This window comes from Habropoda laboriosa, unplaced genomic scaffold (genome assembly GCF_001263275.1).
Source record: "Habropoda laboriosa isolate 0110345459 unplaced genomic scaffold, ASM126327v1 scaffold33, whole genome shotgun sequence".
NCBI classification, from domain to species: Eukaryota; Metazoa; Arthropoda; class Insecta; order Hymenoptera; family Apidae; genus Habropoda; species Habropoda laboriosa.
The window spans coordinates 338,814-349,998 of NW_017100187.1; the positions used below are offsets into that span (position 1 = coordinate 338,814).

An 11,185-nucleotide genomic window follows, 5' to 3' on the forward strand; every position below is an offset into this window, starting at 1 on the left:
AGTAATGAATAATAATAAATGAAAGTTTTTTCTCCAACTTTTAGAATTTTCAGAAATTTTACATCTCAAATCTCAAATTTTGTGTAAACGTTGTATATAATACATAATAATAATAATTTCGCCATCTTCCTAAATTTAGGGAAATTTCACCCCTCAGGTCCCCAAATTTCACGCAAACACTGTACGAATAATGTACGACAATAACGAACGAAAGTTTTTCAAACGATTCAACTCTTGAAATGTGCAAGAGACGATACGTTACTCTGCAGCGCTTTAAATTTCTCTTGGAGAAGCAGACGCTCCACGTCTTTTTGCAAATTTTCGGAAGAGGAGTAACTTAAACGAGGACGAACATCCGAAAATTCTCCAATTCACAGACACTTCTCGGAGCTGAAGAGGAATTGTTGTAAAATGTTGCAGACTGACGCCGACGAACGTCGATACGGAATCGATACCGATGACACAGAGGCAGAGCGTACGAAACAGCCGTCGTTCTCATCGAGAGGACGGGCAAACGGAAGAGGAGTCTCGTACGATGAAACAGGTTTGTTGGATCTAGAGCTCCGTCGGGAGTTGCGGATACGTTTAAACCCCCGGATGTCCAATCCTACGTCGTCCTAAACTATCGACCTAACCGTAAAATATCTTTCATTTATTCTTAGAGAGGAAGAACTTTTATTACCGACTTTGTGTCTGCCTTTTATCGTTTAGTAACGTTGTCGATCATTTTGTTTGCATTGCTTCTGCCATTTTTTGGGGGGAATTTTATGGCGTTACTGTTCTCATTGAATTTTTTCGAGGATTTTCAGAGTTTCACTTGGAATTGAATTTTACAGCGTTACTGTTCTCCTATATTTAATGTTTTTAGGATTTTTAGAATTTCATTTGGAATTAAATTTTCCATCGTTACTGTTCTCTCTCCTTATTTAATTTTTTGGGGGACTTTTTTAGAATTTTGGGTCGTTACTGTGCTCCTTATTTAATTTTCTCGAGGATTTTTAGTTTCACTTGGAATTGAATTTTACAGCGTTACTGTTCTCCTATATTTAATGTTTTTAGGATTTTTAGAATTTCATTTGGAATTAAATTTTCCATCGTTACTGTTCTCTCTCCTTATTTAATTTTTTGGGGGACTTTTTTAGAATTTTGGGTCGTTACTGTGCTCCTTATTTCATTTTTTCGAGGATTTTTAGTTTCACTTGGAATTGAATTTTACAGCGTTACTGTTCTCCTATATTTAATTTTTTTAGGATTTTTAGAATTTCATTTGGAGGATTTTTCAGAATTCACATTATTACTGTCCTCCTTATTTAATTTCTTTTATTTATAGCCTTCTCTTTCAGCGTCCTGCATTTCTCAGATTGTCCTTCCCCTCGAGTCCTGTTTTCCACGATTTCCAATCTATAATGGGTTTCTAGTACCTATAATGGGTTCGAGATAAGAGTCCGACGGTTCGAATCTCCTTCGATTTTCGCGTAAAAAAATCACGACGTGTTCGGAAAGGCGGACGACGAATGCTGAAAGTCAGCCAAGATTTTTCTCGAACGACATTCTATCGAAAGTATAAAGAGAGTCAGAAGTCGCGAGGAGGCCAAGTGGAAACTCGTTCGGGTTCGAAAGTGTCCCCGGGTGTCGTTGGAATTCATAAAAGTCCCGATACACTCTTCTCCGTCTCACCTGGCTCGTCTTCTAGGAGACAGTTTGCCTAAGCAAACCGTCCACACAGTCCCATTCAGATGGTAATTATTGTGCATTTGAAAGACCGCTTTCGGGTAAATACGACCCGGCCGAGTTTCTCGTTTATGCTAATGACGCGTCGTTTCTCGCCTCGTTATTCTAATTCCACGCGATTTCTTCCCCTCTCGTACTAAGTACCAAATGCTCAACTATTTCGTTAACCTCTTCGGAGACGATTTCTTTTTCTTAAATTAGAAAAGAAACGAGGTACATCTAATTCATTTCAAATCGACAGCAATTGAATTGCTTTTATTTTTCTCGTACGAGATTAGATCTTTTCCGTTATGGGATTGTATGTTTTTAGATCTTTTTCGTTGGGAAATTATATATTTTTATAGTTGAGACTTTTCTTGCATGAGATTGCATATTTTCATGTTTTAGATTTTTTCGTTAAGGGATTACACATTTCTAGATTTTAGATCTTTTTCGTTAAGAGATTACATTACCGGCCAAATGTTTCGAATCACGATGCACTGCAAGTTGCACCAAAGTTGTTAAAAGAAAAGTTAGCATTCGTAATAATTTTTCAACGAATTTTTGATCATTCCGATCAATTGAAACGAGGTAAAGTCCTATTGATCTCCACAACACCAATTTCAAATGAATAAAGAATTAGTAGCGGGTTCAGTATTGATGTAAATTGGCAGGTGATCCCAAATTTTTGGCCGGTAGTGTATATATTCTTAGATTTTAGATTTTTTTTTATTAGGAGATTACGTATTTTCATATTTGTTCTATCACAAATATTAGAATTGTCAAATGAAAAGTGTGTCGGTGTCTTTGAAGAGGAATAAAGTTGTAATTTTTGATACAGTGTGAATAATTAAGGAGCAATTAAGTTTCCCGCGAGTAGAAGTTCGATTGGTACGCGTGTCAGAAGGGGGACGAATGTGTTTTGGTGATCGGAAACAGTCGACAAGTAGCGAGATATTGATAAAGTTTCCCTCCGTGGGTGGGGGGTAGTAGAATTCACCCACAGTAAAGCCTGCTTGTCGTAAAAGGCGACTAAAAGGGGCCGAATGTAGGGCAAACCTGTAACTTTTGAAAAAGGAGGGTTCGTTTCGAGTCGTAATTCAATTGACCAAGAGAAGAAGTGAAAGCTGAAGGAAGGATGAAAAAATGGACGAGAATTAACGGAGAGATTATTATCCCTTAAGATATCCGTCCCTTTCAGGATTCTTTAGAGCGTTGATTGATATCCTTGACGAAGTAACCTCACAACAATTGTCTTGATAACCCTCTTTCGAAATTTTTAACTTCATTTTTGCGGTCGATTAAGATTATTCGTTGTTCCTTTGCTAAATCAAACGTTAGACAAGAATTAGAACAGAAGTAGAAAAATTGGGCAAGGGGCAAAAATTAGGAAAGGGTTAAAAAATAGAATTGTATTAGAAATTGTCATTCAGAGTCATTGTCATTCATCATATGAAATTGGGAAAGGTGCATTTTTGCCTTTTAACTATTTTATTGAATCAAAATAATTTGCAAACTTGGCATTTGTGTGACATTTCTGTAATCGTTTGGTGATCATCAGTGGCCATCAGCTGTCGCAAAACTTCAGAGTTTAAGAAACGATTTGGCCTGTCACGTCTCCTTCATTTCCGAGATTTTCGAAGCAATTTCTGACGCTCCCTTCACAGATGCTTCTTTTCCCTAATCGATCGTTTATTCATCTTGCTGATTCAGTTGCGCTAAATTCACCTTTGAACTCATGATATATAATTGCCCCAAATTCGTATCTTCCAAGATTAAACTTCTTTCTGGAGACTGAAGAATCATTGTCTTTCGTCCTTTTTGCATCTTTACGAGGATTTCATATGCATCAACTTCTGTAGTAAGGTTTCTAGACGAAAAGTGTGAGAAGGGTTAAACAAAAGTGCGGAAAAGTTAAGGAAAAATTAGAAAGGGTTCATTCAAATTTAGAAAGGGTCAAAGAAAAGCGTGGAAGTGGTTAAAGGAAAATGTAGAAAGGGTTCATTCAAATTTAGAAAGGGTCAAAGAAAAACGTGGAAGTGGTTAAAGAAAAATGTAGAAAGGGTTAATTCAAATTTAGAAAGGGTTAATTCAAATTTAGAAAGGGTCACAGAAAAGCGTAGAAGGGGTTAAAGAAAAGCGTGGAAGTGGTTAAAGGAAAGTGTAGAAAGGGTTAATTCAAATTTAGAAAGAGTCAAAGAAAAGCGTAGAAGAGGTTAAAGAAAAATGTAGAAAGGGTTAATTCAAATTTAGAAAGGGTCACAGAAAAGCGTAGAAGGGGTTAAAGAAAAGCGTGGAAGTGGTTAAAGGAAAGTGTAGAAAGGGTTAATTCAAATTTAGAAAGAGTCAAAGAAAAGCGTAGAAGAGGTTAAAGACAAATGTAGAAAGGGTTAATTCAAATTTATAAAGGGTTAATTAAAATTTAGAAATGGTTAAAGAAAAGCGTAGAAGGTTTAAAGGAAAATGTAGAAAGGGTTAATTCAAATTTAGAAAGAGTCAAAGAAAAGCGTAGAAGAGATGAAAGAAAAATGTAGAAAGGGTTAATTCAAATTTAGAAATGGTTAAAGAAAAGCGTAGAAGGGTTAAAGAAAAGCGTAGAAGGGTTAAAGAAAAACGTAGAAAGGATTAAAGAGAAATGTAGAAAGGGTTAAGCAAGGGTGTGGAAATGGTTATATGCAAGTGCAGAAAGGGTTAAATAAAAGTTTAAAAGCGGTTAGAGGATAACGTAGAAAAGATTATGCAAGAGTGTTGAAAGGGTTTAGCAATGAGTGTAGAAAGGGTTAAACGCAAGTGCAGAAAGTGTTAAATAAAAGTTTAGAAAGGGTTAAAGAAAAATTTAGAAAAGGGTTAAAAAGTTTAGAAAGGGGCAAAGAAAAATATAGAAAATGTCAAACAAAGGTGCAGAAGGGGTTAACGAAAAATGCAGAAAGGGTTAAATAAAAATTCAGAAAGGGTTAAAAACGAAATCGGCGCGAAAATTGACGACCCGACCTGATCGATCGAGCTTCTCACAGATTGAACGGACAAAATTGTGTTGGTGGACAGGTGGTGAAGATGTTGGTAGCCGTGGTGGTTCTATTCGCCATTTGCTGGGGTCCGATCCTCGTGGACAACATGCTCACCGCGTACGGATTCCTGCCACGCGTAAAGGTCGGCACGTACAAACACCTTAATACCGCGTTTCAGCTGATGGCTTACTTTAACAGGTACGTCGACAGGAGCGTCGCTTTATCAGACTTCCTTCCTTCCTTGCCTCCTTTTGCATTCATTATACTCCCTCCCACACTCTCACTCGCTCTCTGAGAAGACAAACAGTCGCCCGCCCGCGCGCGCCAATTTTGGCATTTGCTCTCGTTGCACTCGAACAGCTTCCATCGTCTCTCGTTTAATTTCACCCAGTTTGCATCCTTCGTGACACGTACATCGATAAGCATTTCCCTCGTCCAACTTCTTCCCCCCTTTCTTTCCCTTACGAGCAGACGACGGATTAACCACTAAACGACGGATCTCCGGGGAGAAGTTTCGAGGTCATCGAGATACGCTTTTCTCTATTTTTGGTATTGAAAAATTTATGAATCATTCCGGAGAATCTTTTCCGCGGGTTTGGAAAACAGGACAGTTTTCGTTCTCCGTTTTGTGAAAGGAACCTTGGAATATCGAGGGAGTGTTATGTGTGAGAAGAGATCGGTCATTTTGGGAGGTATTCATTTAATTAGGAGGAATGCAGGGTAAGAAGGGTCGAGAGGTGATTTGTTTAAACGAAGTTGGGATTATAAATGAAAACCCCGGATGGAAAAGTGTTGAATTAATTTGCGACGAAGCGGTGCTATTTCCAATCGACCTCGGGAGATGCTACTCGTCGATTTCCATTTTACTTATCCCCATCAGTGGCTCATGTCGTTGGGGTAATAATCTGTCGTTGACATAATAATTCACCTGTAAAATTACCTCTCGCCCTCGTAAACGTAAACCAGTAGTCGAGAAATAATTCTGTGCTGTGTCCAATCGAAATCAACGAGCTACTCGAGTGCAACAGAAATTGGAAAAGTAAATCTTACCTTCTGTACTCTCGGAATTACCTGAAATTCCATAGTTTCTTCGATAAGAGACAAAAAAGAAGCTAACAGCTTTATTTCCAAAAAAAGAATCATCTCTCGCCATCTCAAGATAAACTAATAAATTCCAAAATTCTTCATTTATCCCCACAAAAAAAAAAAAGAATTACCCCAAATTCCACAGAATCCCATAGTTAACAATTCTCAAAGTCCACTCCACTGCTCTAGATACTGCCCAAAATTGCCTCTCAAGATGAACCAATTAATTCCAAAATTCTTCATTTACCCTCACAAAAGAATGTCACCGGTGTTCTCTCAGAATTACCTGAAATTCCAACGAATCCCAAAGCTAACAATTTTAACAATCACTCCACTGCTCTAGATTTTCCACAATAGGATTACCAAAAGATAAAAATAAAGTAATAAATTCCAAAATTCTTCATTTACCCTCACAAAAAGTCTCACCCGTGTTCTCTCAGAGTTACCTGAAATTCCATCGAACCCCAAAGTTAACAATTCTCAAAATCCACTGCACAGGGCAATTCCCCCCCAAATTCCCTCACGTTACCATAAAAACACTATTCACTTTCATTTCACCGACCTCCAACCGGACATTTGCCCCTTTTCACGACAATTCCATCGGAAACTCCTCTCGCAGAGCAGTCTACTTCCTTCCACGTCACGCGACCTCCAACCGGACATTTGCCCCTTTTCACGACAATTCCATCGGAAACTCCTCTCACAGAGCAGTCTACTTCCCTCCACATCACGCGACCTTGGCTCCCTTTACGAGCACGTTGTGTTTCAGCTGCATAAACCCGATCGTCTACGGATTTATGTCGAAGCACTTCAGGGAGAGTTTTCTGTCAGCTGCCTGCGGCGGCTGGTGGATCTGTTGCCCGCGAAAGGGTTACAGGGCGCCGGTGAAGAGGCACCCAAGCCTCAGCCAGACGAGAACGACAAGTGTCAGGTACGCAGCACCACCGCGAACGTACGCGACGCACGCACATTCCGCCGTTCTTTTCTTCGCCTCTTTCTTCTGCTACGCAACGTGACGGGGGAGAGAACAAACGACAGGTGTTTCCTGCCCGAAGAAATCACTCTTTTCCCATTTCAGATTCTTATGGATTAATATGTATCATACCCTGAGGTGGTAGAACGCTCGAAAATATACATACAAGTTTGTCCGTGTTTCGATGATCGCCAGGCTCAATCGAATGGTCTGCACTTTTCTGTCAAAATTTTAATCGAGGGGTTACGTCTACCTGGAAACGTGAAAAATAAGGACGCAGATTGGGCAAGTTTTTTTTTTTTTTTCTTTAGGGGGAATTATGGGTGACGATGCGAGTCGAAGTTTTATTCCACTGAAAAATTGTTTTTGATTGCTCTTCTTTTTTTTTGTTGAACAAATATTAGTAGATTCTTAATTTAACCCTTTTTAAGTTACCTTTATTCGTTTCTATTACCAGCTACTTAGTTTCTTATTAGAGAATTTTTTTTAAGGAGAAATTATGGGTGATAGAATGAACCGAATTTGTTTTCCACGGAAAAATTGCTTTTATCGAAGGAACATTAGTACATTCTTAGTTTAATTCATAATTTAACCCTTTTTAAGTTACCTTTATTCGTTTCTATTACCAGCTACTTAGTTTCTTATTAGAGAATTTTTTTTAAGGAGAAATTATGGGTGATAGAATGAACCGAATTTGTTTTCCACGGAAAAATTGCTTTTATCGAAGGAACATTAGTACATTCTTAGTTTAATTCATAATTTAACCCTTTTTAAGTTACCTTTATTCGTTTCTATTACCAGCTACTTAGTTTCTTATTAGAGAATTTTTTTTAAAGGGCAAATTATGGGTTACAGAGTGAATCGAATTTATCTTTCACAGAAAAATCGTTTGTAATTATTCTTTTTTTTTATTGAAGAAATATTAGTACATTCTTAATTTAACCCTTTGTAAGTTACTTTTATTCGTTTCTATTACCACTTAATTTCTTATTGGAGCATTATTTTTAAAGGGCAAATTATGGGTTACAGAGTGAATCGAATTTATCTTTCACAGAAAAATCGTTTGTAATTATTCTTTTTTTTTATTGAAGAAATATTAGTACATTCTTAATTTAACCCTTTGTAAGTTACTTTTATTCGTTTCTATTACCACTTAATTTCTTATTGGAGAATTATTTTTAAAGGGCAAATTATGGGTTACAGAGTGAATCGAATTTATCTTTCACAGAAAAATCGTTTGTAATTATTCTTTTTTTTAATTGACGAAATATTTGTATATTCTTAATTTAACCCTTTGTAAGTTACTTTTATTCGTTTCTATTACCACTTAATTTCTTATTGGAGAATTATTTTTAAAGGGCAAATTATGGGTTACAGAGTGAATCGAATTTTTCTTCCACGGAAAATTTTTTTTATTGAAGAAATATTACCTTAATTGTTAAAGAGTAACAAGTACGAAGGTAATTTAACTCTTTCCAACTCCGTATAATCTTGAGGTTTATTCATTTTTATTACAATTAAATTTCTTTTCGATAATTATCATATTTAATCATCTTATCATATTTCATATTATCACAATTATCAATTTTTCATCTCCTAGAAAATTAGAGACGAAGATGGAACAAATTTTCAAATTAACAAAAAGCACTTGACAATTTCTTACCCTTCTACTTTGTTACATTTTAATTTTCTCGATCACTCTAGATAGACATAACCCTTCCGATCGACTGCTGTCGATCACGAGAAATTCTTCCAACCGTATCGATTCTTTCTTCTCATTTCTCTCAAACCTTTGATTAATCGGACTTGTAAAACTATATCTACGACAAAGCTTGACATATATTTGACGCATCGCGCTTTTAGTAACCGCTTCGAAAGTGCTTTGAAAGCCTGGCGAGTCCTTGACGTTCGTAAATTTCCGCCCGAACAGCGCGTCGAGGTGCGTGGAAACTGTAAGAAGACTTTACGCGCGATTTACGAGCTTCTACGAATTCGAGAGATTAGAGGGACCCCGGGAAAACCGATCAGTTTCCTCCGTGTGGGGAAAAAATTGACGAACTTTCGCTTCTGGAATTACTTGTCGATGCGTTCCTGCTTCTCCTTCTGTCCTTCTTTATTTTTTACTCTCGCGTTGTAAACGCGATCGAATTTTTCTAATAAATAAACTGTGTGCCAAGTGTGATCGAATTTATTAGGTGTAAGAAAGAGTTGTTCCTCTGTTTTCTTTCGGGAAATTCTTTTCCACGATTTTTCCCAGTTTTCCAGCATGTGGATTTTTACCGCTGTGATGAAAAATTTCGAGTAGATTTCTTTCCTCAATTTGTCGTTTAAAACCCTTTCGCGATCGAATTATTTTCCCAGGAATTTCTCTTTTCTTTTTAACCCATTTGCTTCACAGCTCTGAAGACGTTCAGACAGTATTTCTTGTGTTTTTGTTTATTACTGATTTCACTCGGAAATTACGTGCAATAATTCAGAATTATTAAGAAACTTTTAAGCTTCGAAACCTTCTATACAATCCTCATGCGCGGATTATTCTGCTCTAGGATGCAAATGGGTTAAACGTCGGTCAATTTTGTTTTTACTACTCAAATCACGAGAAAGGGTTAAATTTGAAGAGCGCGCAGATATCTCGCTCTTTCCTACATCTAGTAACCTCCGCGATATATCCAGAGGAATTTCAATTAGTCGAACAATACTTGGCGTAAATTTTTCCAATTTACCTTCGAATTTAAATCTCGAATTTTCACGTCCTAAAGCATACAAATTTTCTCCCGTTCACGAGGAAAGAAACTGTTCTTACGGTAAACTCGCGCGCAGCAAATTTGTCAGGAGAGATTTTAAAGATGTGTTTTGAATGCGTGATCCAGGTGGATACGAAGCTCCTTCCGTGAGTCGAAGTATCGAAACTCGACCAACACTCATCTCGTAGCCTAGCTGTGATCATCTTTGAAAAAGTGAAAATAAAAAAAGAGAAAGACAGCTCGGCGAAACAGCGTTGTCCACGGGTGTCGCAATAAGCGCGACGAAACACTGGCTAGGAGCATGAATTTTCCTCTATAGGTAAACCGAACAGTTCAGTCAACAAAGTTCCCCGCGATTTCGCGTGCTTTTTCGACGCTTTGGCTTCGTGGTCGAGGGAAAGGGTTGAACGCGGAGTGGAAGGACGTCGGTTTTAATAGAGGAACTTCGATAATACCGGGTCTATCGATTTATTTCGACTACAAGCAGCGCAGGGTTCTGTTTTTCCACGTTAAAACGACCTTTTTCGACGCTTCGATGGACATTTTGTGTAGGAATTTTTAGCTAAATGTTTTACACGAAGAAACTTTGAAACTTTTGGTAAATGAATTGAATTTGATATCGAGTGATTAACGACAAAATTGTAGAATGTTCATTTTTGTGGATTGAAGCGGGTGTCCGTAGGAGACGATTATTGCGATCGATAGATATCTAACCCTTTGCACTCTTAGGCCCTTTTTTCTATAAGGAAGTAGCAAAAATTAATGTCGTTTTTTAAAACTGATATTTTTATTAGAAGTTGGTTCTGAGATCTCTAAACATGTAGTGAGCCATTCACGGAGGTCCATAGACCTGCCGTCTTGGAAAATATTGCAGTATCGGGGCCTGTATATCCAAAAATAGGAAACTGGGAGAATAGAAAAGTCTCGGCTTGGTAAACCGAAGGTCACGGGTTCGATTCCCGTTGGGTCCTCAATTTTTTTCCGTCGTCGGTCCAACATATGGGGGTTCGTCCGGGATGGAGGTATCTAGGCTGCACGAAGCCAGGCGCTGTGAGATGGAAATATGTGATGAGAGGGTTTACACGTTTCCGAAAACAGTTGAGAAAACAGTTTCGGCTGAGAGTGCCACTGTGGGATAGTGTCGATCACCGAAGTCAAGATGCACTGGGCGGCGTTCCGTAAGAAGATGGGTAACCGCTTCCACCACATCCGTCTCTGGAAGCCGTGCTGCTGGTTTTATTGGGCTGAAATTTCACACAGACGTTAGTTCCATCCTTACTAACGTCTAGAAATTGAAAAAGTCCAAGAGTAAAAATCCTTACCGCCAAGTTGGGGTTCAAGCACGGTCGGGGGCGTCCTCGCTCATTCTCCGGCTGGTTCTTCGGTTGGTGGTTTCGATGGAAAGTAGAAACCTGGTCTGAAAGGGGTGTATAAGCTGTAAAGCTGAGGCACCCTGAGTCCTTCTAAGGACGACCCACACTAGTTGTGTGGGGGAGTGTACCCGAAAGTGTTTGAGTTGAGTTGTGTTGCACTGAGGACATTCGAGGGCGAATGACAGTTCAGGATGGCCGAGTGTAGTATCGGGGTCTCCATCGGGGAAACCGGCACGAGAGAATACGGAGTGAGTTGGCGTAGCGCGCAGTCTCGGCTTTGGTAGGCCGAAG

General features: G+C 38.5%; 1 protein-coding gene across 1 annotated transcript in view; it reads left to right on the top strand.

Annotated features, from left to right (window-relative positions):
- The window catches only part of LOC108579452 (pyroglutamylated RFamide peptide receptor-like), a 79,047-nt gene extending 69,708 nt beyond the window's left edge, over window positions 1-9,339 (top strand). The window contains exons 6-9 of the mRNA XM_017942996.1: window positions 421-544; window positions 4,756-4,916; window positions 6,574-6,735; window positions 9,324-9,339. Of these exons, the coding sequence (XP_017798485.1) occupies window positions 421-544; window positions 4,756-4,916; window positions 6,574-6,735; window positions 9,324-9,339 (463 nt within the window). The remainder of the gene's footprint in view (window positions 1-420; window positions 545-4,755; window positions 4,917-6,573; window positions 6,736-9,323) is intronic.
- Window positions 9,340-11,185: the final 1,846 nt, after the last annotated feature.